Source organism: Lipotes vexillifer, unplaced genomic scaffold (genome assembly GCF_000442215.2).
Source record: "Lipotes vexillifer unplaced genomic scaffold, Lipotes_vexillifer_v1.1 scaffold864, whole genome shotgun sequence".
Classification (NCBI taxonomy): Eukaryota; Metazoa; Chordata; class Mammalia; order Artiodactyla; family Lipotidae; genus Lipotes; species Lipotes vexillifer.
Window position 1 is genome coordinate 422059 of NW_006796769.1, and position 24349 is coordinate 446407.

The 24349-nt window shown below is 44.2% G+C and overlaps 1 protein-coding gene across 1 annotated transcript in view; it reads right to left on the minus strand.

Annotated features, from left to right (window-relative positions):
- Positions 1–24349, minus strand: part of MCPH1 (microcephalin 1) — a 225452-nt gene that overhangs the window by 141727 nt on the left and 59376 nt on the right. Inside the window, exons 10-11 of the mRNA XM_007468989.1 lie at positions 4712–4749; positions 2102–2264 (exon numbers count right to left, since the gene is read on the minus strand). Coding sequence (XP_007469051.1) covers positions 2102–2264; positions 4712–4749 — 201 coding nt within the window. The remainder of the gene's footprint in view (positions 1–2101; positions 2265–4711; positions 4750–24349) is intronic.

Consider the following 24349-nt stretch of genomic DNA (forward strand, 5'->3'; position numbering starts at 1 on the left):
TTCTCCACATACATATCTTAGAGTCAGCTTGTCTGTATCGTCAAAGAATTCTCCTGTGAGTGTGAGTGCGAATGTGTTAAATCTGCAGATCACTTTAGGGAGGGATGGCATCTTAACCATACCGCGTCTTCCATGCACATGGTATGTCTCTCTGTTGTCTGAAATCAGTGTTTTGTCGTTTCCAGCACACAGATCCTGCACATCTTTTGATGTTAGATTTGTACATAAATGCCTTGTATTACTGTATCCTTGTTTCCCAACAATTTGCTGAACTCACTTATTAGTTCTGAGAGCTTTTTGGTATAGATTTCTTGCAATTGTCTACATAAGCAATCATACTAAGAACAGAGGTAGTCTCACCTCTTCCCCTCTAACCTAAATGCCTTTTATTTCGTTTTCTTGCCTTATTGCACTTAATCCATTCACTTACGTCATGTGGGCAAGGCTCCTCCCTCAGAGCAGGAAGGCCCAGGCGGGGAGTCTTGTCTGAGCACTGGAATTTTATCAAATAACATGTTTTACTTCCTGCTTTGCTCACAGATAGTGGTTAATCCCACAGAGAGTGGTTAATTCCACATATGGTTACCAGAAGTTAAATGTGCACCTGGCTCCGTTTCTATGTGTGATTAGTGGGAGAACATTGGCAGGACACGGAGCAGAAACACAGGGGGCACCCAGGCAGCGGCCTCCACGCCTGGCAGCAGTAAACGCTGGCCCTCGTGTCTGACCTCTCTGCTGGCTCTACATTCCAGGAGAACAGGCTGGGCACAGAATCAAGTACAGCTGCCTAGCCTCATAAAATATAAAGAACATCTCTCCCTCTGAGACACCAGGGAAGGAAAAGGTGACTGATAAACAGACAGAGACACTGTGAAATGGAGAGAAAGCAAATAGGATATTTATTCACGGAAGCTGGAGTTATTAATGACAATTCATACAAATAAATGTGGATCGGTACTCAGACATAATTAGGTAAGGTAATCCCCAATTGCTGCCAATGCAAATAGGACTTTTGGGGGGAATTTCAGCCTTCCCCACTTCATGACTCTAAGCACTAATGTCCTAAACCTCTTGTAATGGACCGATGCAGGGTTAAATCATGACAAGGGAAAAAGACCACAGCTGTTCTTGAAAATATATCTACAGTTTGTTTGTGTACTATAATTCTACCAGTTTAAACTAACACAGAATTAATATAACACCATGCTTAGGGGAAGGAGAAGGGAGGGTGGGTACTTAGCAGATGCAAAATGGAAACGCAAGTAACAAATGATGCTACCCTCAGACAGCAACGCTTTGGAGTGACCACAGGTTGGGGATCAAAGTAAAAACAGAAAGAGTAACAAACAATTTCAATTTCAAGAATAATGAAAGCAATGATTAAACCCCGCACCCCCCGCCCCAAGGCTTCCCTGGTGGCACAGTGGTTGAGAGTCCGCCTGCCGATGCAGGGGACACGGGTTCGTGCCTCAGTCCGGGAAGATCCCATATGCTGCGAAGCGGCTGGGCCCGTGAGCCATGGCCGCTGAGCCTGCGTGTCTGGAGCCTGTGCTCCACAACGGGAGAGGCCACAACAGTGAGAGGCCCGCGTACCACAAAAAAAAAAAAACAAAACCCAAAACCCTACATTTAATGCAGAGAAATAAGGGCAAGTAATGTTAAAGATAGATATGCATAAGATAAAACATATCCAAACAGGATTAAATGAACATGTTTCACCCTAAGTAAATCCATCTGTGAAAACAATCATTGAATTCTTTTGGCTTTTTAAACCATCATTAACATAGGTCACATTATTTCTTGGTCAGAAACGGAAGAAAGTGCATTTGACTGTGAGAACACGCACTGGGCGTTTTCAGGCCAAGTCTGCCCTAATCTTATTTCTGCCCGTGGCTGCCAGGTCTATATCTGGAAAGCTACCTGCCCGTCCTCCTGGGGACCAGCAGTGGCTGGAGGTGAGTAGAGCCAGAGGGGCCAGAGCCGGAGGAGAGAAAGCGTGATAACATGGATGCAGGGCCACCACTCGGCCTGACCAAAGCCACGGGACGGCCTGTTTCACGACACTAACCCAAACGCGTACTTCGCTGGTGCAGTGGCTTACCTGCTCGAAGGAGAGAATCCAGCAGCCGCTTGCGATGCCCCTCAGCATGCTCTGGGTGCGGCGGGGCTTCCTGGCGAGCACGTGCGTGGGGCAGCCACACGCCTCCCCAGCCAAGGAGAAGCCCTTCAGTTTATCCACAACCTGGTTGACCACGTTCTGCTTTCTGCCAAATAGGAAGAAAAACCAACGCAATGGATGTGCTTCCTGAGCAGAAACATTGAGGTGATGGATGAATTAAAATGTAAAAAACAGGAAGAATTCTACATTGATGTCGGCTATGGTGCTCATGTCAATTTCTTTGCCGTCAATGACTTGAAATGTGGGGAAATAAAAAATTTCAGATCTCAACTCCAACCACCTATTCTAATGGCTGAGAAAATGGTGGCCCCAAGGCTACCAGGGGTTTCCCCATGTGCCCGGGGTGGGGCAGGCCAGTATCCCACACCAGACCTCCTGACACCTGCCCAGACACCACGGCAATTATTTACTTCTGTGTCCCATTTGAACCAATTTGTGCATGGTCAGGACCAAGCTTCTCACTCATTTTATTTTGAAAATATAACATTTGCCGAGAGTCAAAGACATCACTTTTCTACTAAGGGGGGAAAAAGGGGTCCTTTTTATTAAGTCATTGGATCAAATCTCAGGGCAAATTTCACAAAGCTCATCAGTGTTTATTTTCTGGTCTTTCATTCCACTAATGCCTTAAGAACCCTTTTTTTCTCTTTAAATATTCTTCCTCTCTAACTTCCTTCCCAAACAACCCTCCACTTTTCCTCTCCCTCAGTCTCCAGGCAAGTTTTGGAAATCCCCGATGAAACACAAACAATATGTAGGCTTTCTGAGCCACACTATGACGTGCACAGTGAGTTAAGAAATAAACTTCTCTCTTCTCCAAAAATTATATTCCCAAGGGAAGGAGGCAGGTTTGTCCATGCTTGTGCAGACCGTCTCTGACAATCCCCCATCCACTTTACGGCATTTCTTATTCTTATCACCAATGAACTTGGGTTTGCCAATCACAAGGACCCGTTTCTCCACTTGTGAAGTGAAAGGTTTGACCTCTACCCTGGTGAGAAGTTCTCAGGGATCCCCAGGGTACAGAAGACGGATGGGTCAAGGGCGGGTCCCATCACCACTTCAACCAGAGGATCTGCGCTTATTGGGGTTGTGGAAACTATTAAACTGGGGGGACAGAAGGCAAAGAAAACAAAAACAAAAAGAAGTGAAAACCTCTAACCCAGATGCTCTTCAGAAACCTCGTTCGTTGCTGCATATCTATGATTTTCTCATTCCAAGTCTGGGAGCTGCTGGCTATTTGTAGATGTGCTAATCAATAACAAGGATCTTTTCAAGACACGGCTAATCAATATGGCCTCAGAACGTGTCTAGGTCTTGTTCTTACCTTCAGACAAGACGTATATGTGGGGCAAGAAAGAATAAGAAAGAGAATATGGCCTAAATGAAGAGTTTGATTTTCAACCCTTCAACTGGGAAAATAACTAGCTATCAGTGTTTTTATTGTTTTAATTTGGGGCAAAAATACAGACTTTTAAAAATGCTAGACCCAGGGCTTTCCTGGTGGCGCAGTGGTTGAGAGTCTGCCTGCCGATGCAGGGTACACGGGTTCGTGCCCCGATGTGGGAAGATCCCACATGCCACGGAGCGGCTGGGCCTGTGAGCCGTGGCCGCTAAGCCTGCGCGTCTGGAGCCTGTGCTCCGCAACGGGAGAGGCCACAACAGTGAGAGGCCCACGTACCGCAAAAAAAAAAAAAAAAAATGCTAGACCTGTATTCAATATTCATTTCTGTATTAGACTATTTAGGATGACCAATATATTTCACAAGACATTAACAGAAATTGTGAATGAGCTCCTTTTTCACTGGATAATGTGGTTTGAACAACCAGCCCTTTTAACTTCATGCCACAGGTGGAAAGGGATCCCATTACAGAAAATGTTGGAAGCATGCACTCTTTTTGCAGCCTGTATTTCACTGAGATGCCCCAATGTTTTGATAAATGTCTTAAAGCCCTAAAACCTCTGATAGATATAAAAAACACAGTTTTCCCATTTGAACAAGAATTCAAAAATCTGTTGCAAAGAATATGGCACTGTATTTTTGTTGGATGTGCTATATCATGCTAAAAGTTTAAGGATGGTGATAAGAGCACGCCAACAAGCTGTGAACTCTCCCACAAGATGTGCACACAGCTGCTTTAACGCAGCGGTAGAAAGTTTACCACCAAAGCGTTTCTTTAAGACCTTTAAGGGAAATGCTTCCACCAGTGAGGCTACACTTACGGGGCCTTCATCGGGTGGGGATGGTGGACATGCAGAGCCAACAGGTACGAGACAACAAGAGGAACAGCAAATACTATAGCGCCTCTAAGTGCTGTCCAAACCACTCAAGAGGTCTTCAGTGCTAAACTGTTCACAGTCATTTAACTCTTTTATTTCCAGTGATCTTCTAACTCCAATAGTAATTATATAGAGTAACAGCAATACAGCACAGAGGTATGAGCTGCCCAAGAGCACAGCAGCACAGTATATGAACAAAAACTCTAAAATTTTATATTGAGTAGAAAGTTATCAAAACAATGAGTACTTACTCAGATGGCATGCTTGTCATGACTAATGTTCTTGTTGGCTAGAGATGTCAAAAGAGAAGGAACAAAAAACAGTCAAAAATATAAAAAATATTTTTCCCACAGAAATAAACTTTAATATGTTTTCTGAAAAGTTACATCACTTAAAAGCAAACATTTAAGCATATATCAAAGGAAAAAAACTTTATATTCCTGGAAAAAAAATAGCTCAAGAGATAGAAACTCAGACACTATCCCCAAACCAACCCAAAATAATCCAGGACGTGAGGTGGAAGAGAAAAAAAGTTTCCCTCCTGAAGTTCGTTCTACCAGTTGGCTAGCAGACCTCCAAAAGTGCCAAACTGTGAATAAACTTCCAAGGAAGGAGAGAGTAAGAAAGGCATTTTTCTTGCAGGCTTAGAAACCACTTATCCTGGGGCTTCTAGGCAACCATTTTCTTGTCTTGGACATAGGTACACAGTAACGTGTGTACCTGAGTCAAGCAAATTCTTTAACTCCTTCCACACGAAAGCACAGATAATGGGACTGCTTATTTATGTGTTGGCATCTCCTATCAACTGGAAATGTAAATTTTTAAAAATAAAAGTTTAAAAGTACTTTTTACTTATATAAGCTGACAGCAAGGAATCAAATGCTTTAAAAATATGTAATTAGATATATAGGTTCCCCCATAGTTCCACCAGCCGGAAATGACAGTCATTTAATATCAATAATTTGGTACATATGAAGCCCAATGTTCTGTTTATTTAAAAAACAAATGTGAACACACATTATTCATACACTCTTTCAGCTCATACGATGTACTTCGAATGCATCCAGCTGCTTGGTATAACCACGAACCCACCACGGCACACGCGTCGGTGTCCTGAATGGTCCTGTGCATGAATGAGGAGGAACCAAAGACACCCAGAGGACCTGGGGACACGTGATGGGACGGAAGGGCCTGTGAGCCCCATGGGTGTATTGAGGGAGCGTGGAGGAAGAGGTAAGACGAATGAAAAAGATACTCAGAGGAAGCCCTCTCACAAGTGGCACACGAGCCACCCAACAATGGATGACGCTGCCCTATCCCTAGGTAACCCTCTGGATCCTCCTGTGTCCGTGCTCCTCTGTTTCGGGGCCGAGCGGAACATGAGCACAGCTCCCTGGGTTGAGTCTGGAGACAAAGCCTTCACGGAGGAGTCTCTCATCGCTGAGTACGAGTCTGGCTTCAGTGTCACCCTGGAACGATGACTACACAGGCCCAGTGGTGTGGCCACATCCAAGTAAAACCCAGAAGGAGGCCATTCCAAGGCACTTACTTTCTTCTGGGGAACCACGCAAGGACGCCTGTAAGGTTTCATCGGTGGGAAACACTCATTTCTAGAGCGAAGGGATGAAAGGGAATGGGAAGAGGAAGTTCTCCTGACTTGGGCATCACTAGGCTTCGTCTCCGTGACTGCACCTCACGCTGCTTCTCTTCTTTACCTACACTCACTCCCCACGTGGCCTCTCACACAGCCTCTGGGCTTTATACAGCAGCAACACGCCGAGCAGTCCCAGTTCCACATCTCCAGCTCAGACCTACTCCTTGGTGCCCTGACTCAAAGACTCTACTGTCTATCTGTCAGGAGAGCCAATAAGGATCTCAAATGTGACATGTCCAAACCCAAGCCACTGCTCTAGTCAGGCAATCAAGCAAGAAAAAGAAAGAAAAGACATGCAAATGGGAAAGGAAGAAATAAAACTACCTCTGGTCACAGATGAGAAGATCTTACATGCGGAAAACTCTAAAGAATCCAGAAAAACTGTTAGAACTAACAAATGAATTTAGCAAAGTTGCAGGAAACAAAAAAAAGGCACAAAACTTAGTTGTATTTCTATAATTAGTCATGAAAAATCTGAAAAGGAAACTAAGAAACTAATTCCATTTGTATAGCATCAAAAAGAATAAAATACTTAGGAATAATTTAGTAAAGAAGATGCAAGCCTTGTACACTGAAATTTTTTTTAAAAATTGCTGAAAAAATTAAAGATGACCTAAATAAGTGGAAAGACAGCCTGTGTTCATGAATTGGAAGACTTAATATTATTTAGATGACAATACTTGCCAAAGCAGATTCAATGTAATCTCTATAAAAATTCCAATGGCAATTTTTGTAGAAATGGAAAAATCCATCCTAAAATTCACACGGAATTCCAAGGAAACCCAAGTAGTCAAAACAATCTTGAAAGGGAACCACAAAGATGGAGGTCTCACACTTTCTAATTTCAAAACTTACTTAAAGGGACTTCCCTGGTGGCACAGTGCTTAAGAATCCTCCTGCCAGTGCAGGGGACGCGAGTTCCGGCCCTGGTGGGGAAAGATCCCACGTGCTGCAGAGCAACTAAGCCTGTGCGCCACAACCACTGAGCCTGCGCTCTAGAGCCCACGAGCCACAACTACTGAGCCCACATGCCTACAGCCTGTGCTCCGCAACAAGAGGAGCCACCGCAATAAGAAGCCCACACACCGCAACGAAGAGTAGCCCCCGCTCACCGCAACTAGAGAGAGCCTGCATGCAGCAACGAAAACCCAATGCAGCCAAAAATAAATCAAAATAAATCAATTTATACAAACAAAACAAAACCAAACTTACCTCAAAACTACAGTATTCAAAGTGTACGGTACTGTCATAAGGATATAAATGAAAATAGAATTGAAACTCCAGAAATAAATCCTCACATCCATGGTCAACTGATTTTTTACAAGGTTGCCAAGACTGTTAATGGATAAAGAATAGTCCCTTTGACAAATGATGCTGAGAGAACTGGATATCCACATACAGAAGAATAAAACTGGATCTTTGCCTTACACAATATACAAAAATTAACTTGAATAGACATTTCTCCAAAGAAGATAAGCAAATGGCCCATAGCACATGAAAACCACTAGTCATTAGGGAAATTCAAAACTAAACCTAATGGGATACCACTTTCTAGCTACCAGGATGGTTCCAACAACAAAAACAACAACCAAAAAAGAAAACCTCCCAAAACAACAAGTGTTGATGATGGTGTGAAGCTGGAAGCCTCATATGCTGCAGGCTGGAATATCAAATGATGCAGCCACTGTAGAAAACATTTGGTGGTTCCTCAAAAAGTCAAACACAGAATTACGATACGACCAGCAAATTTACTCCTGGAATACATCAAAAAGAATTGAAAACAAGGACTCATATACTTGTATGTGAATTTTCACAAGAGCATTACTCACAGGAGCTAAAAGGTGAAAACAACCCAAGTGTCCATAAAGAGGTAAATGGATAAACTAAATTTGGCATATACATACAATGAAATATTATTCAGCCATAAAAACGAATGAAGTTCTGATATATACAACATGGATGACGCTTGAAAACATTACGCCTAAGAGAAAAAAGCCAGACATAAAAGGACAAATATCGTGTAATTCTACTTCTAAAATATCTAGAATAAGTAAGTTCATGGAGACAGGAAGTAGATCAGAAGCGACAGGGTCTGGGGGTGGGGTGGGAACCCGGAGTTATTGCTTAATGAGTACAGAGTTTTAGTTTGGATTGAGCAAAATGTTTTGGAAATAGCGGTGATAGTTGTACAACACTGAACACTGCCACAGAACGGAACACTTGAACGTGGTTAAAATGGCAAAATTTTCTTATATATATTTGACCATGATTAAAAACAAACAACTAAACTACTGACCTTCTCTCCCAAACCTACTTCTTGCACAGCTTCATTTGTTAATGGCAATTCTGTACTTGCTCAGGTCAGAAGCATTTTCATCATTTTTGACTCTCTAATTTTTTCTCATGCCCCACACATCCAACTGTGACCTGAAACAAGAAGGCTGCCAGATATTTCTCCAGCAAAGAGGGGTTTATTCAGGATGAGCAGAAAATTGCAATTCCACGTGGGCAACCACAGCGGGTCACGTGCGAGTCCCCTCGGGGCAAACAAGGGAGAATGGCTTTTATAGAGGGAAAGCGGAATTGGGAGGGCTATCTCAACAGAGTCCATGGCTTGTCCCTGGCTGAGTCCCTGCCAGGAAAGAAAAGGAGTCCCTCTTATTCCTGTTGGGCTCTGCTATCATTGCAGGGCATCATGGGGTTTCTGTTTATTAATTTCGTGTACAATCCATTGACACATCCTATCAACTCAACCTTCCAAATGTATCCAAAGTCTGACCCCTTCTCATCACCTCCACCCCTAACATCCCATGTCTCACACAGATGAAGTGATGTTACTGTCAAAGCCCCTTAGATCATCTCCTTGCTAAAATCCTGAGCCTCCAATTTCAATACTCAACATAGAAGCCAGAGCTGTACTATTTAGACTTAAATTAGATCATTTCACTCCAATGGCGTCACATCTCACTCTGAGTACAAGGCCCTTTACAAGAGTAAATGTATCTGCTTATCTGATCTTAATTTTTTAATTTAGTTATTTTATTTATTTATTTTTGGCTGCGTTGGGTCTTTGGTGCTGCACAGCACGTGGGCTTTCTCTAGTTGTGATGAGCGGGGGCTACTCTTTGTTGCGGTGCGTCGGCTTCTCACCGCGGTGGCTTCTCCTTGCGGAGCACGGGCTCTAGGCACGCAGGCTTCAGTAGTTGTGGCACACGGACTCAGTAGTTGTGTCTTGCAGGCTCTAGAGTGCAGGCTCAGTAGCTGTGACGCACGGACTTAGTTGCTCTGTGGCATGTGGGATCTTCCCGGTCCAGGGCTCAAGCCCATGTCCCCTGCATTGGCAGGCGGATTCTTAACCACTATGTCACCAGGGAAGCCCCTTATCTGATCTTATAAATTAGAAATTGGAAAGTATATCGAGTATAATTCTCTTGATTAATCAAGGAAGCTCCTTAAAAAATGACATGTACTGATATCAGCAAGTTACTTAGAAATGAACAGTAAAATAAGATGGTTGATGGAGAAATGGATAGATATATGATAAAGTCAATAAGAAAGAGTTGGGAATTCCCTGGCGTCTAGCGGTTGGGACTCCACACACTCACTGCCCAGGGCCTGGGTTTGATCCCTGATTGGGGAACTGGAATCCCACAAGCCTCGTTCGTGGCACGGTCAGAAAAAAAAAGAAAAAGAAAGAAAAAAAGAAAGAGAGTTGGTTGTAGAATCAAGGCTGGAGGAAAATATTGACAAATACTTTTAAATGGAACAAAAGATTGTTGGGTGTCTTCAGTGGAAAACTGTGCACTGTTTGTCACACTTACCCTTCAGGGTTACCTGATTCTATGGGGTTTATGCCTTTCGTTGTTTTTGAGCTACTTTACAACTCTGTTTATTGTAGAAAACTGAAAGTAATGCAAATAATTCTTATCTATAGAAATGCAAAGTCTGTCCCAAGGAAGTTTAACTGACTTTTGGGAAAAAAGCCAGCTCTGGATGTGTTAACAAGGCCATTTCAGAACTCCTGTGGTCCATCAATGTGTCTGCTCTGTGGATTCTCCTCTGAACAGGACAAAACAGCTTTCTGGTTCCATCACTAATTAGTGAGTTAAGTAATGCATTCACTTTGTTATTAAGAGAGCTATGATGTGCCTTTAGAAAAACTTATCTTTTAACGGTCTTGAAGGTCTCCCACTGAGACGCCCAGCAGATTTAGCTGAAGAGGTCGATAAATGTCATCACCACTGAAGGACACTCCATGGGCAGCTTACATCCAGGCCCACCTTTCACTGGCTCCAGAGGTGAATTCAGTGGCAAGAGAACATTGCTGACTCTCTGCTTTTCTATTTTAATTGTCCTCTCTACTAGTTGTTTGTTTCGTTTCATTAATAGCTAAATTATTCTCTATCAGTTGAAACAACGGAAACTGAGCAGGACCCTGCAGGGCCCTCCTGCATACAAAATCCCCTCTGTGTGTCCCCTGTTTCCTGTTTGTAGAAAAAGGCTTTAGTCTCCTAGGCCTTCCCTGAGCTCCAAGGAGCAGACTCTGGCAGTTATTAATTACAGAAGTGAGGGAATGCAGAAACAAAGGAAAATCAGTCAAGAAACAATAAAACTGGGTCCTAGTTCCTCCTCGAGGGATACACACAATAACCTGACACGCATCTTTGAGCTGTTCTGCAAGAACTAAGACCCCTCCCACCTCCACCCAGCTGGAGGATGGTGACCACATGCTGAGCACAAGCACTTAGACCCCAGACTGGCTGGAACCATAAGGCTGGTGATTAAGACTCCTAAACTACCACCCTGTTACCTCACCACCAACCAATCAAAAGAAAGTCATGCATCCTGCAGCCCTCCTCCCAAATGCTGCCTTTAAAAGCCCTTCTCTGAAAGCCAGCAGGGAGTTCGGGTCTTCCGAGCATGTTCTCTTTGCTGGGCCCTGCAACAGATGCTGGACTTTCCCTCACCACAGCCTAGTGTCAGTAAATTGGCTTTGCTACGTGGTGGGTGAGTGGACCCAAGTTTGGTTTGATAACAAGTGTACAATCTTTCACTTTTTTTCTGTTTGAAAATTTTTATAAGAAAAAAGTTTAAACTATTATTCAGGTGAATATTTTGTTAACTGGCAAGGCATATGACGACTACTGCAAAAACAACTCAAAGGGTCAAGTATCACATTATCCCTTATAGTACTTGAAGTGTAGCAAGCATTCAGCATACTCTGTTGAGTGGAATAAAATTGCTATACACAAAAGTCAAGGTATTTTTCCTCCTCTTAGAATGCTATCACTACTGGAAAATACCTTATAACAGTCAATTATACAAAAAGGATATATGAAGCATAAGAAATACAATCAGATGCTAGTAGACCCAGAATAAGACTGTAATCAGGACAACTTTTTGCAGCTCACTTGTTAGCGATTTAGTATTTGACAGGCCACTTGGCCTTTCCTTACCTCACATGTCTCATCTAAGAAACGAGACAATGAATTACTCCTAGGGTGCTACGTGATTAATAATTCTGTTGAGAGCAGATATTAATCCTAGCAGTTTTGCAAATTATAACCTTCACAGTGTGTAATTTCATGAGAATACAAGCCATTTCTTTTTTTAAAAAAATAAATGTATTTATTTTATTTATTTATTTTTGGCTGCGTTGGGTCTTCGTTGCAGTGCGTGGGCTTCTCATTGGGGTGGCTTCTCTTGTTGCGGAGCACAGGCTCTAGGCGCGCAGGCTTCAGTAGTTGTGGCACGTGGGCTTCAGTAGTTGTGGCTCGTGGGCTCTAGAGCGCAGGCTCAGTAGTTGTGGCACATGAGCTTAGTTGCTCCACGGCATGTGGGATCTTCCCGGACCCATGTCCCGAACCCGTGTCCCATGTGTTGGCAGGCAGATTCTTAACCACTGTGTCACCAGGGAAGCCCCAAGAATATTTTTAAATTAAAGGATCATAAGGCAAGAAGAATCTTGAGATGTAATTTAGATACTCAGTGTCCTTAACCCTTCACAGCTAGATGAGGATAAACCCTTTACCCAAGACTTCTGAGAAGGTGTCTCTGTAGGGCCTCATTGCCCTGCTAACCTGTTTTTCTTCCAGAAGGTCTGAGTTACCAAGTTCACTCATGGTCATCCACGTTAATATTACTGTATAAGGGTTGAGTGGGAATAAGGTGGGAACACTCTAAAAGAATGGGTAATCTCAAAGTCATTTATATGTAACTTTCAAAGTCATTACATGATTCCACCATGACACATTTGTCTTCTTCCTTGTTATATCTATTGATACAATACAGTGAATTCACATGCCTTCCTTCTCTCCTTTCTAAGCTTTTCTTCCTATGTGCCTTAGTCCTTTATCTATGTAACCTTTGCTACATGTCACATTTCAATGAAGGTAATAAAAATGGGGAGAAAGTTCGGCCACTTTTTTCTCTGTTAATGATGATAACCTGACCCTCCTCCACCCCGGCCATGAAATCTGTATGTAAGGTGATATTCATAGCATACAAAGCTAATAAAAGTATATCTTATTTAAAATTATTGGAAAAGACCAAGAAAGACCAGCTAACACTTATTAGAACCAACCATATTCAGTGTTGAAAAATTAAATAGTCCTGTAAGACTGAGATCTGGATCTACCTGTCCTATAAGATGCATTCCCAGTCTATTCAAAGTTGATTCTCCATAAGAAACTTGAACTTTATCTGATCCCTGTGCCCCAGCACCTAGAACACTGGTAAAGAGCTCTTCCCACCCTGTTATGTTCTTAGAAAAGCATAATTGAAAGGACCACAGTGCGCTCTCCTTACTCCGAGAGAGGACCCACCAACACTCTTCCTCAGTGACTCAGAAAAGCCCTCCTCCATCCTCCCCATGATTCCCATGAGACTTGCTGATGACCCCCTGGTTTACCTGTCTCTGTAGAGCCCCAGGCCCCCTGCCTTTTCTTCGCAATGTTCTTCATTAGTGAACATGCCCCCTATTACATCAGTCTGAACAGAATGATCTTCATTGTCTTGTGCATTCCCATTTTCATGGCTCTGGTGCTGTGACTTGGAAGGGACTGGCCCCATCTCCCCACCCAGGTAACCAGGGCTGAAGGTGTCCTTGTGCACCTTTCCTGAGTGGTGACCCAGGGTCCCAGTGTTAAGTCCAGATCCTGTCCTGAAGTCCAGATTCTTGTCCATTGATACCGTGGTAAGAATTTGATTTTTATTCTTTCTGAGTGTTCACTCTGGTGCCAGCTTCTTTTGGTTTCATGGTCTGATCACCATAAACTGGTTGATGGTTCACAGAGATCTTGTCTTTGTTGCCTGATAGATGACAGAGAATCTGCCTCCTTAGTTTTTTCTGTTTATTTTTCTACCTTCAGCTCAAAACTATTAAGAATTTCATGCCACGAGGAAGGAGATATCTGGACTGAATTTTGCATTTCTGTGTTTACGCCATGAGAGAAATTTTGAGCTATGAGTGAAATTTTAAAATGGAAATTACAAGCTCTGTGTGTGGGTGTGTGTGGGTGTGTGTGTGCGCGTGCGCACACGTGCCTGTAATTCAGAAAGGCCATTCTCCCTCATCCTGAGAAAAGCATCCTGAGATGTTACCAATTGAGATTACAAAATCTCTTAAAGAAGATCTTGACTTAGAAATAAGTTGCCTATAAACTGAATATTCCTAAAATTCTCAAATGTTAAGGAAATTGAACTCTCAGTATTTTAAACAGTGCTAAAAAAAGTATTCTTTAAAAAAATTTTTTTTGATTTCCTTATTTTTTTTAAATGGGGGTATAGTTGATCTACAATATTATATTAGTTTCAGGATACAAAATAGTGATTCAAAATTTTTATAGATTATACTCCACTTAAAGTTATTATAAAATATTGGCCATATTCCCTGTGCTGTACAATATATCCTTGTAGCTTATTTATGAGGAGCCTGGTCCCTGGCTTACAGAGATCTCAGAGTAAGGGAGTAACTTTGCAGCAGGCCCAAGAACTATAGGATACAGTGGGGACCTCAGAAGAAAGGAATTCACCCAAATTTATAGGCACTGCAGGTGAAATCTGACAACAAGCCCTTGGCTTGGCTTCCTTGCCCCAAGAGGCTTTTAAATGTTACAATCTAAGATTCCTTATGAAAACATCCTGCAAATCAAACCTAAGGCCTAGATGGTAAATTACCATTCTTGCTGCACCTATGTAAACACAGCTAATGAGACCAGCCTTATTCTGTGATCATAAATAATCTTTCTTTGATTATTGGGGGAGGGACTATAGAAAAAAATTTTGTTTCTATGGAAAACTCTGCGCTGTTTACAGCACACCATTCCAGGACTTCAGATTCTAGCCCTGTTCGCTGAGTTATTCTGCACCTCTGTGTAGATTGTAGGGACCTGATGCAGGTGAAAACTCTGTTTTGTCTGGTAGAGATTTCCTTGACTTCCTTTTCCTCTAGGGAAAAACCAGTTTCCACCCCTATCTGCATATTGGCCCAGATCCTGTTACCCTGCCCAAATTGCCCATTCTTACCAAACTGCCAGTTCTTCGGGCTTCCTTCACTATCTGGCTACAGGCCCCCAAACTAATGTCTCGGCACCAGCAGGAGCTGGCACCAGTCTGCCCAGACCCCCCACCTGGACTCCAGTTATCTTGCAGCTGGTGCTTCTCCCCAGGATCTGAAGGAGCCCTGGGCACTGCAGCCCAACAACATGACCTCGGGTGGGCAGGGTCCTCTCTGGACAGGCCACAGGATGGTCTGGCACATGCCTTTGTGCGAGAGGTAACCATGCCTGTGGGCAGCCTCGCTCGAGACCCTGAGGACACTTGACAAGCTGTCCTGCAAAACCAACAGATGCTCCTCCAGCAACCCTGAGACCCCCTAGACCAGGTCCCTCAGGGCTCAGCTCCTGAGTCTTCACTATAATACAACCTTCTACATCAATCTGTTTTGCTCCTTTTCACTTTAGGAATCCCTCTTTTACAATGTCTGATACGCAGGGCCCTAAAGCAACCAACATTTGTCATCAACAGATGGAACCAACACCAGCAAGAATCCCCTGGAGACTATGAGACTCAGCTTTGCCTCACTCAGAAGGTTTACGATCACTTCCAAGTTCTTTGCTGAGGAACCACATCCTTTGCTCTGGGACTGAGAATGTGGAACCCGAGCCCTGAGCTCCTGGGAAATAGTGCTGACTAGAAACACACCACCCTCGTGTCTGAAAAGGCTCACCCCAAAGGACCACTCTGCTCTCCACGACCTGCACCACCTCTCTTCCTCCACTGACTCAGATGAGACCATCTTCATTCTTGTCTTTGTTTCCAAAGACCCCTAGTGACGCCCTTGTTTACCCGGCTCTGTGAGACCCCAGCCCTCTCCTTCCCTTGAGTGTTCCCCATTAAAGAATGGCTCTATATTACAGCAGTCTGAATACAACCAGCTCCCTAATTTCCGGTGCATTTTGTCTCTCACAACTGCTACACTTCCGTTTTAACTGCCTGGGAACAGAGTTCTGAGAAAGGCTGTGAACACCCAAGATGCAATTGTCTCATTAGCTCTTCTACTGAAGTTTGTCCTCTTTGGTCAGTTTTGAATATAAACCCATGAAAACATGAGGAAATCCTTGAATAATTAATGGAAACAGAATGATCCTATCCTTAAGAAAGAGTATAGTCAGATACCAAATATTCATTTAGTCAATAAATACTAAATAAGCCAGAATAATCTATCAAGCACAAAACCAGACACCAGTGATACAAAGAACAATGATTCCCACCCTTAAGAGGGTGAAAAGCTTTTTGATATACATTATAATCCAGTCAAATTACAGGTATCATCAGATATACATATAGTTGAGAGTACAAAGGGAAGAAAACTGTCTGCCTGAAGGGGGAAAGTGGTCAGGAAATCTTGAAGGAAAATGTGACCACGCTAAGGCTTGGAGGGGGAGAAGGAGTTTGGCAGGTAGGGTAGGACAGGATGGCCTAGACAGGAGGATAAGTACGCAAGGAAATGGATGTGACAGAAAGTGGCTCCTTTGGGAATCGGAGAGTAGTCTATATGGATGCACCAAGATGTCACTTGGGAGACCAACATTCAGAATAAGACAAATCACTTGGAAATGGTATGAGTTCACAGAGGGAAGACTTTTCCTAATTCTTAATAGGACGGTGGAAATGATACCCCTTAGATTAGATGTCTCGTGGGAGGTACCACTGATTTTCTCCTTATTTTTGAAACGACATAAGAACTCTTTCATCATCTGCTATAGCTTATGATGGTAAGTTAACAAAACAACCAGACAATTCAAGGTGCAACCTCTGATGTCTTCCTGTACTGCCACTAGCGGGACATGGCTTGGATGTCCAGGAAGTTTACTTGTATTCATGGGTTATCCATGGGTTTAGTTGCATTCATCAGACATGAGAACAAACAGAAGCATAATGCATGCATAATGCATCTTAACATTTTAGTTATAAGCATGAAGATCTCACCAATGAAAAAAATACAATTAAACTGTATTATATAGATGACCTCAAGAAAAGTGGAAACCTTTATCTTATCATTTGCAGTATATTAATATAAAATGTAACCTTCCCACTCTTACTCTGCTCACATCTACTCACAGTTAAGCACGGCTAAGCATTTCAGGGTTTCTATTATAGAATGTCCATTACAAAGAAGAAAAACAACCCTTTTATGTTTTTAACATTGTTGTTTGTTCGTGAAAAAAAGAAAACATAGCACCCTGTCCCTTAAAAGGAAAACACTTGTCCAAATACAGCTATGCAGTAACAAAAGGTAGTCAAAGCAAACACTGAGAGGTAATCATGTGAAATAATCCACTAACCAGTGAGGAACAACTCACAGATATGAAACTCTGTACTTAATTTTAGCAAAAGCATTTTCTGGAAGTTCTAAAGTGGTGAGTGGAGGGAGGGGGTGTTGAAGATGAATATTTGGGAAATAACCTAGTTGATTCTGTTTTAATAAGATCAAAGGGAGGTCAAATTAAACAAACGTACTTGTTTTATTAGTGATAAAAAGAAACTTTAAAAATAAAACATTCTTTGAAATGTTTTGGCTTTAGGTACCATTTCATAAGTAAACAGTGGAAATGCTTCTCCTAAAAAAAGAAGTGAAGAGATAATCCACACATTTGCCGAAATTATTGATTTTGTTCACTACTAATATAAGCCCATCTAGATACAGGGGCGCTGCCAGAATAACATGTTTGCATAAATTTTGACTATAGAGAAAAGTAAAAATGAGCAAATCAAATAGAACAAAACAAATTCTACAAAGTCTTCAAATCACATCCTGAGGATATTCTATTATCTAGATCCCTGGCAGCTACATCATTTAAGTGTCTTCAGAAAGACTCAATCCATGGATACAAGAGATCCCAGTTTTGTTTTTGTTTTTTTTTGCGGTACGCGGGCCTCTCACTGTTGTGGCCTCTCCCGTTGCAGAGCACAGGCTCCGGACGCGCAGGCTCAGCGGCCACGGCTCACAGGCCCCGCCGCTCCGCGTCATGTGGGATCTTCCCGGACCGAGGCACAAACCCGCGTCCCCTGCATCGGCAGGCGGACTCTCAACCACTGCGCCACCAGGGAAGCCCGAGATCCCAGCTTTTTAAAATAAGCAGCTCACTAGATGTGTCCTTCATATTGTTGATATCCCTCCTCCCCTTTTTAATTTGATGATAAAGTCTACGCTCTGAAGCTGGGTTCACTGCAGGAAGTTGGGGCAGAAATCTTTAATGTTCTTATGTGAATCTATTTGTAACTTAATTGTCCCTTCCTTATATCTTTTTTTCCAGAGAATTATAGACACTCTTAATATTCAGGTTTTTTCTAAAAAATGTAATACCTCTCTAAATGTTCTCGAACAATGCAATAATAAAACTGATCAGTAAAGCGTCAGTATCAGTTTTGAATACTCGTATGTTGGATAAAGATGAATGTTTATAGTACAAAAAAACAAGCATAGAGAAAATGTATATGTGAGTTATGCATCAATACCCAATTTGTTAGAAAAAAAATACACATGTATCACCTCACTTATTAAGATGCTTTATCTAACAAACTTAACATCTAACACTGAAACTCCCAGGGGTTTACGCGTCTACCCATCTCCTGGCCCTGAACGTATGGGGGACTAGAGGCAATGAAGCCCTAATATCAAGGAGCACACTGTTATTGATGGAATGTCTGTGTCCCCCCAAGTTCCTATGTTGGAATCCTAACCCCAAGGTGATGGTGTTAGGAGGTGGGGCCTTTGGGAGGTGACTAGTTTCTGAGGGTGAAGCCCTCATGAGTGGGATTAATGCTCTTATTAAAGGGACCCCTGAGAGCTCCCTCGTCCTTTCTGTTGTATGAGGACCCAGGGAGAAGAGAGCCAGATATGAACCAAGAAGACGGCCCTCACCAGACACCAGACCTGCTGGGCCTTGATCTTGGACTTCAGCCTCCAGAAGTGTTGTTTATAAACCATCCAGTCTGTGGAATTCCATTACAGCAGCCTGAGCAGACCAAGACACCAAGAGTGCCCCGTCTTGTTTTTATGCAATCCATTTTCCACTCAAGGGAACCAGTTTCATGGAGAAACGGGGCCAGGGCAAGGAAAGGAAGCAGGAGCCCAGGTCATCTTAGTATTCTAGAAGGGAAGGAAGAGCATGAAGGGGAAAGGGGCTGGGGAGAGGGCAGCTCCAAGGGGCTCACACAGGCCTAACCTGGGACCACCTACCTGAACGAAAGACAACCCGCTGAATGACACGAGAATCTGAGTCCGTGGGGCGTGTGGAGGGAGAAGGGACATACAGAGCATCCAGGAGGGCAGGGGTAGATGACTGGCCTGAGCCTGGTTCTCATCCCCTGCCCGTCACCAGTAGGCAGACAAGGACCGGCTTCAGGGCTTGACCCCTGCCATGTCGCCTTTGAAAGAAACTTGCTCTGATTGCTCAGGTCTGGTGAAGGGCAGAAATTCCTTCACCATATACTCTCAATATACCCTAAATTCACCAATTCTGGCCCTTAGGAAACAAGAGGGGTAGATTTGGGGGAAAATATGCAACTTCATGGGATGTCCAGGCTAGACTTTTTACTTTGAGACAAAGACACACTTTGCTGTACACCTGAAACTAACATAACATTGTTAATCAACTATGCTCCAATATAAAAATAGAAAGAAAGAAAGAAAAAAGAGAGAAAGGAAAGAATGGAAAGAAAGAAAAGAAGAGGAAAGAAGAGGAAAGAAAAGAATGGAAAGAAGGAAAGAAGGAAAGAAAAGAAAGGAAGGAAGGAAGGAAGGAAGAAAGAAAGGAAGAAAGGAAGGAAGGAAGGAAAGAAGAAAGAAAGAAAGAAAGAAAGAAAGAAAGAAAGAAAGAAAGAAAAAGAAAGAAAGAAAGAGAAAAAGAAAGAAAGAAAGAAAGAAAGGAAAGACACACCCCTCTCCCCTCCAGCCCCGGTGCTTTGGGCTCCCACCACAGCCGCACCCTCCTCCACAGTTTTTGATTCCTAGTTTCCTATCTTTTGTGCCACCTTTGTGTTCAAACTTCACCCGAGGAGCTGGAGGGACATGGTAAAAAATATCAGAAACAAAGAAAAAAGCTGCAATCTGATCAATGCTGAAAAAGATTTCAGAGCCTTTTTTAAAATGAACAGGATTGGATTTTAACTCGTGAATTTATTCAGAAGTGAAGAGCAGAAGACATTTCTGCAGAAAAATAAGATAGTGTAAGTTCAAAAAGGACAGTTTTTGAAACTAAAGTCACAGATGATGAAGACCAGAGTAAGGACCCCTCCAGGCCAGGCTGCCCCGTTTCACAGCCATTGTATGCTACACCGACTCACCATTGATAGATGAACTAAATCTGAACTCATATCCAAAAGCCACAAAAGCACATGACAAAATCTATTTGAAATGCGTCCTATTTTATTTTCTAACAGTTTACAATAATGCCTCATTGATTTTGAGTTGTGGTTTCATCTGTCATTCTTCCATTTAACTCCTTTCCATCTGAATAATGCTGTTTTTATTTCTTTTTAACTGCTAATATCCAATAATTCATATTCTTAAGTATTATTTGGAAAGCAATAACTTTGAACCCGAGTCGAGAGAGTTGAAGAGACTTATGGAAAGAAGTAATAAATATCTTGTGATTGGAGAGACCAGCGCCGCTCCTCCAGAGCAGACATGAAAAGCCTGCTTGGGAAAACCACCCACGTTTAAAGTGAGCTCCAGCTCTGTGGACAAATGTGTGCAGCCCTGCGTCTCCGTATGTGTGCGTCCTGGCGTAGCCTAGCAACATCACAGACGCAGCGCTGGGTCCCTTGTCGCAACATCCTTCTGACGCCAGTGGAAAGAAGCCGTGAGATCGGAGGGCCCCCTCCTGCCTCCTCCCCGGGGCCCGCTCTTTGGCCTGGTCCTCGGGCTGCGCGGTTCCTTCCCCCGGGCGCGTCCAGCCATAACAAAGCTCGGAGGGCTTTCTTCCCAGGGCTGGCTCAAGTGAGAGGAGGCTTTTTTCCAGAAACCTCCCAGCAAGACTTCCCTTCGCATCTCATTGGGCCGAAGTGAGTCATATTCCCAAACCAGCTGCTGCTAAGAGAAGCAGAGCGACCACGGCTAGCGTGCACGGGCGGTCTGAGAAGAGAGCCGGTGTGAGCCGGGGAGCCGGGCGGGGCCGGGGGCCTGGAATCCACTCGCAGGCAGGAACGGCCCGCGCCGCGGCTGCTCGGTGGAAAATGAGTATTTACACGGAGAGGGCGGCAGGGGTTGAGGTGGACCCGGGGCTGCACCGTGTCTTTCTCTTCCTCCTCTTCAGTTCCTTTACTCCCAAAGAAGCTGTTCTGTTGGGGTTTTTTTTTCAAGTTTCACGCTTCTTACTTTGGCAAGTTACTGTTTCGCTTGAGGTTTTGCATATGTTTTTTAAAGATTATTTTGGATGTGGACCCGTTTTAAAGTCTTTATTGACTTTGTTACAATGTTGCTCCTGTTGTATGTTTTCGGGGTTTTGGCCGCCAGGCAGGTGGGATCTCAGCTCCCCGACCGGGAATGGGACCGGCAACCCCTGCATTGGAAGGCGAAGTCTTAACCGCTGGACCTCCAGGGAAGTCCCCATAGGTTTTGCATATTTTACATAGATGAATTTGATATTTCTAAGCTAGGTTACTGTGGTTTACTATCGCTTGGCTAACATCCCCCAGAGGTCCTACTTAGCAAGCTAGACCTTAGGAACCGGCAGCTGTGGCTGTTCACATTTGGAAGGTGCATCTCAAATTGGCCCAGCCTGCCCAGTGCCCACCGGCAGATGGTAACAGGATTTCTGGCAGTTTCCTCTCTCGGCCTCGTGACCTCCGCAGGGGGTGGGGGGTTCTACCCTGGCCCCTACCTTGACGTGGCCCAAGATGACTGCGGGCGCTCAAGAGAATGGCCTCAGCGCCAGCCCAGCGGCTCTCACACCAAGCACGTCCCGTACGGGACACACCTGAGGGTTTCTGAAGCACACACCTTAGAACACGCACAACGGCAGCCACGGGGTGCGGAAAATACAGTAAAGAAAAGGTGCCGCTGCTTGAAGATGCTCTTTGAATGTTTTCTCTATAAATATTTTCTTCTCATACACAACAAGAAAAAAACAACACGCTAACAAAGCCAAAAGCAGTTGCTACACCACCGAGAGGCCGTGGGTTTCCGGGGCTTCGGAGTCACATCTGGGGGCGGGCGCGACACCTGTCATAACCAACACACTCCCGCGCCCCCATTGCCAGCTTTGGGCGCGCTTTGCCAGAAACGGTTCATCGAAGGTATGGCAGTTGCTTGAAACACCCGTGCTCGAAATCTAGGGTACGTGCAGTCTCTGCCAGCTCATCTCTCTAATTATCTGTCTTCAAAGGCCCCACCCACCCAGGAGACAGGCCCCATCAGTGGAGGGCAGGAGGTGTCTGAACAATGGAGTTATTTACGTGGAATTTACAGAGGGTGTCATCCTCCAGGAAGTGTGCCAATTCCCCTGAGTAGTAACCACATGCTCCTGCAGAACTGTCAAGAAACAAAATAAATATCACCTGTCATGTGGATGAGTCACTGCTATTTCAACTTGAAAGTTAAACTTAAAAACAAAGCGGCCCACCAGATTATATGCTTCCAGCCAAGCACACGATCTAATGGCAGAGAGCCAAAGTCCTGGAATGACTGCAAACTCTAAAAGCACACTCATGAAATAGCGGAGTCTCCAGTAGGGCTGTGAAGTGCTCATTCAGGGACCTTCCGAGGACAGGAGACACCACGGAAAAGAACACGAAACGTGGCTCGGATGCCCGACTTCTTTATTCTGGAGGCTTCCGTCTCCCCAGCCCTCCTGGCCCCTGCCCCCGACAGCCCACCCACCCAGGCTGGACCTGCGCTCGATCCCCCATGGCCGCCCCACGGCCCAGCATATCTTCTCATGCCCCTGTGGCCTCCCTTCTACCTTCTCTCGGCTGCAAGCTTCCTTCTTCGGAGAAGCCCGACCCGGATAAGCTGTGATTCCGAACGTACTGCCCTCTGAACAAGGGCTCGCTGGGAGTTCTCTCCAGCACCTCCGCGTGATGGCGAGATGGAAAGCTCTTTCTGGAAGAGGTCTCGGTGCTTAAGGAATGGCCACTATGAGTAGCGACAGTGAGCACGTTATGTACACCTCACGCAGGTCTCCTAGGAGAGCCCGGGTGTTTTCAGACACTTGTAATGGTATCAGAAAAGAGAGGGAAGCAAATCGCCAGAGCAGGGATCCGGGACTGGGAAACGCACACTGCCTGTGTCCGGGTAAGGCGACGGGGGTTGATTTCACGCTAAAGACCTAAAGAGACGAGGCTCCATCTAACCCTGTAACACAGGTTCTCACCTGGGGGGATGATTGTCACGTCTGAACCATGTGGGGGGGCTTCTCAAAAATGCACCCCAGCTCTCCCTCCCCTCCATGCCCTGAGGTGCTGTTTTGGCCCAGGCATGACTGTGGTCAGTGAATCCAGGAAGAGACATAGTTTGGGCCATACTGGAACCTTGAGGGCCATTTTCATTAGACACGTGCCAGTCTCTGGGGGGGCTAGGGAAGCGGGTAGCAGAGTGACCCGCCCCCAGTCTGCTTTGAGTCCATATGTGGATGTCATCTTCACCCACATTTGTGCTGGAAAACAGAGCTAACTTTTGTTGAGTGCCCATGAATATCAGGGATCTATCATCCTCAACTCTTTGCAGGTTTCGACTCATTTAATTAGCACAAACCCTTTGAGATTGGCGCTATTATTATGCCTGTTTAATATAAAAGGAAGCAGAGGCACAGAAATACTAATTTACTTGTTCAGTGTGACAGAACCACCACATAGTGGAGTCTGGCTCAGGAATCAACGCTTGTGGCAACAATGTCCTGCAATGGAAACCTTCCTTCTTTCACTAATACGAGGCCATTTCACAAGTTTAGGAAGAATATTCAAAAAGAAATGAGGCATACTATGATGATTGTAACATCACTGTGTGATGGTTAGAAGCACCAGAAATGGTGTAAGATATGAACTCAAAAAGCAGAAGGGAAATTCGTGCAGCCCTTATTCACTCAGCAAATATTTACTAAACACCAATTTTGTGTGTCATACTGTATTACGATGAGTATTAAAAGATTAAAGCTTATGTCCTAGAGGGCTCATATCCTAGTAAAAATGTGAGAACAAGCAATTATTGGAACATATGTAAACCATTATTCATTTGCTTTCTGCTCTGTTTAAGAAACTTGGATATTTAAGCACTTGATCTAGCGTGTAGTGTCTTTTTTTTTTTTTTAAACCACGGTCAAAATAAGTGTACTTGTACAATTTGAAGTATTTGGCCCTTCATGTCTGTCTAAGCCTCCAAGCTTCTGAGAGCTACCTGGACACTTCCTGTGCTCTGACCCAGAGTTCACCCTCTGATGGGCAGCCCTGCTAGGCAGAGAGGGCCCCAAAGCAAGATTTAACACCACAGCCACTAAGGAAAGCTGGGTTTTCTTGTCCAGTGGATGACTTACCTTAAAAGAAAAATTGGGGGGCTTCCCTGGTGGCGCAATGGTTAAGAATCTGCCTGCCAATGCAGGGGACACGGGTTCGAGCCCTGGTCCGGGAAGATCCCACATGCTGCGGAGCAACTTAGCCTGTGCGCCACACTACTGAGCCTGCGCTCTAGAGCCCACAAGCCACAACTACTGAGCTCATGTGCCACAACTACTGA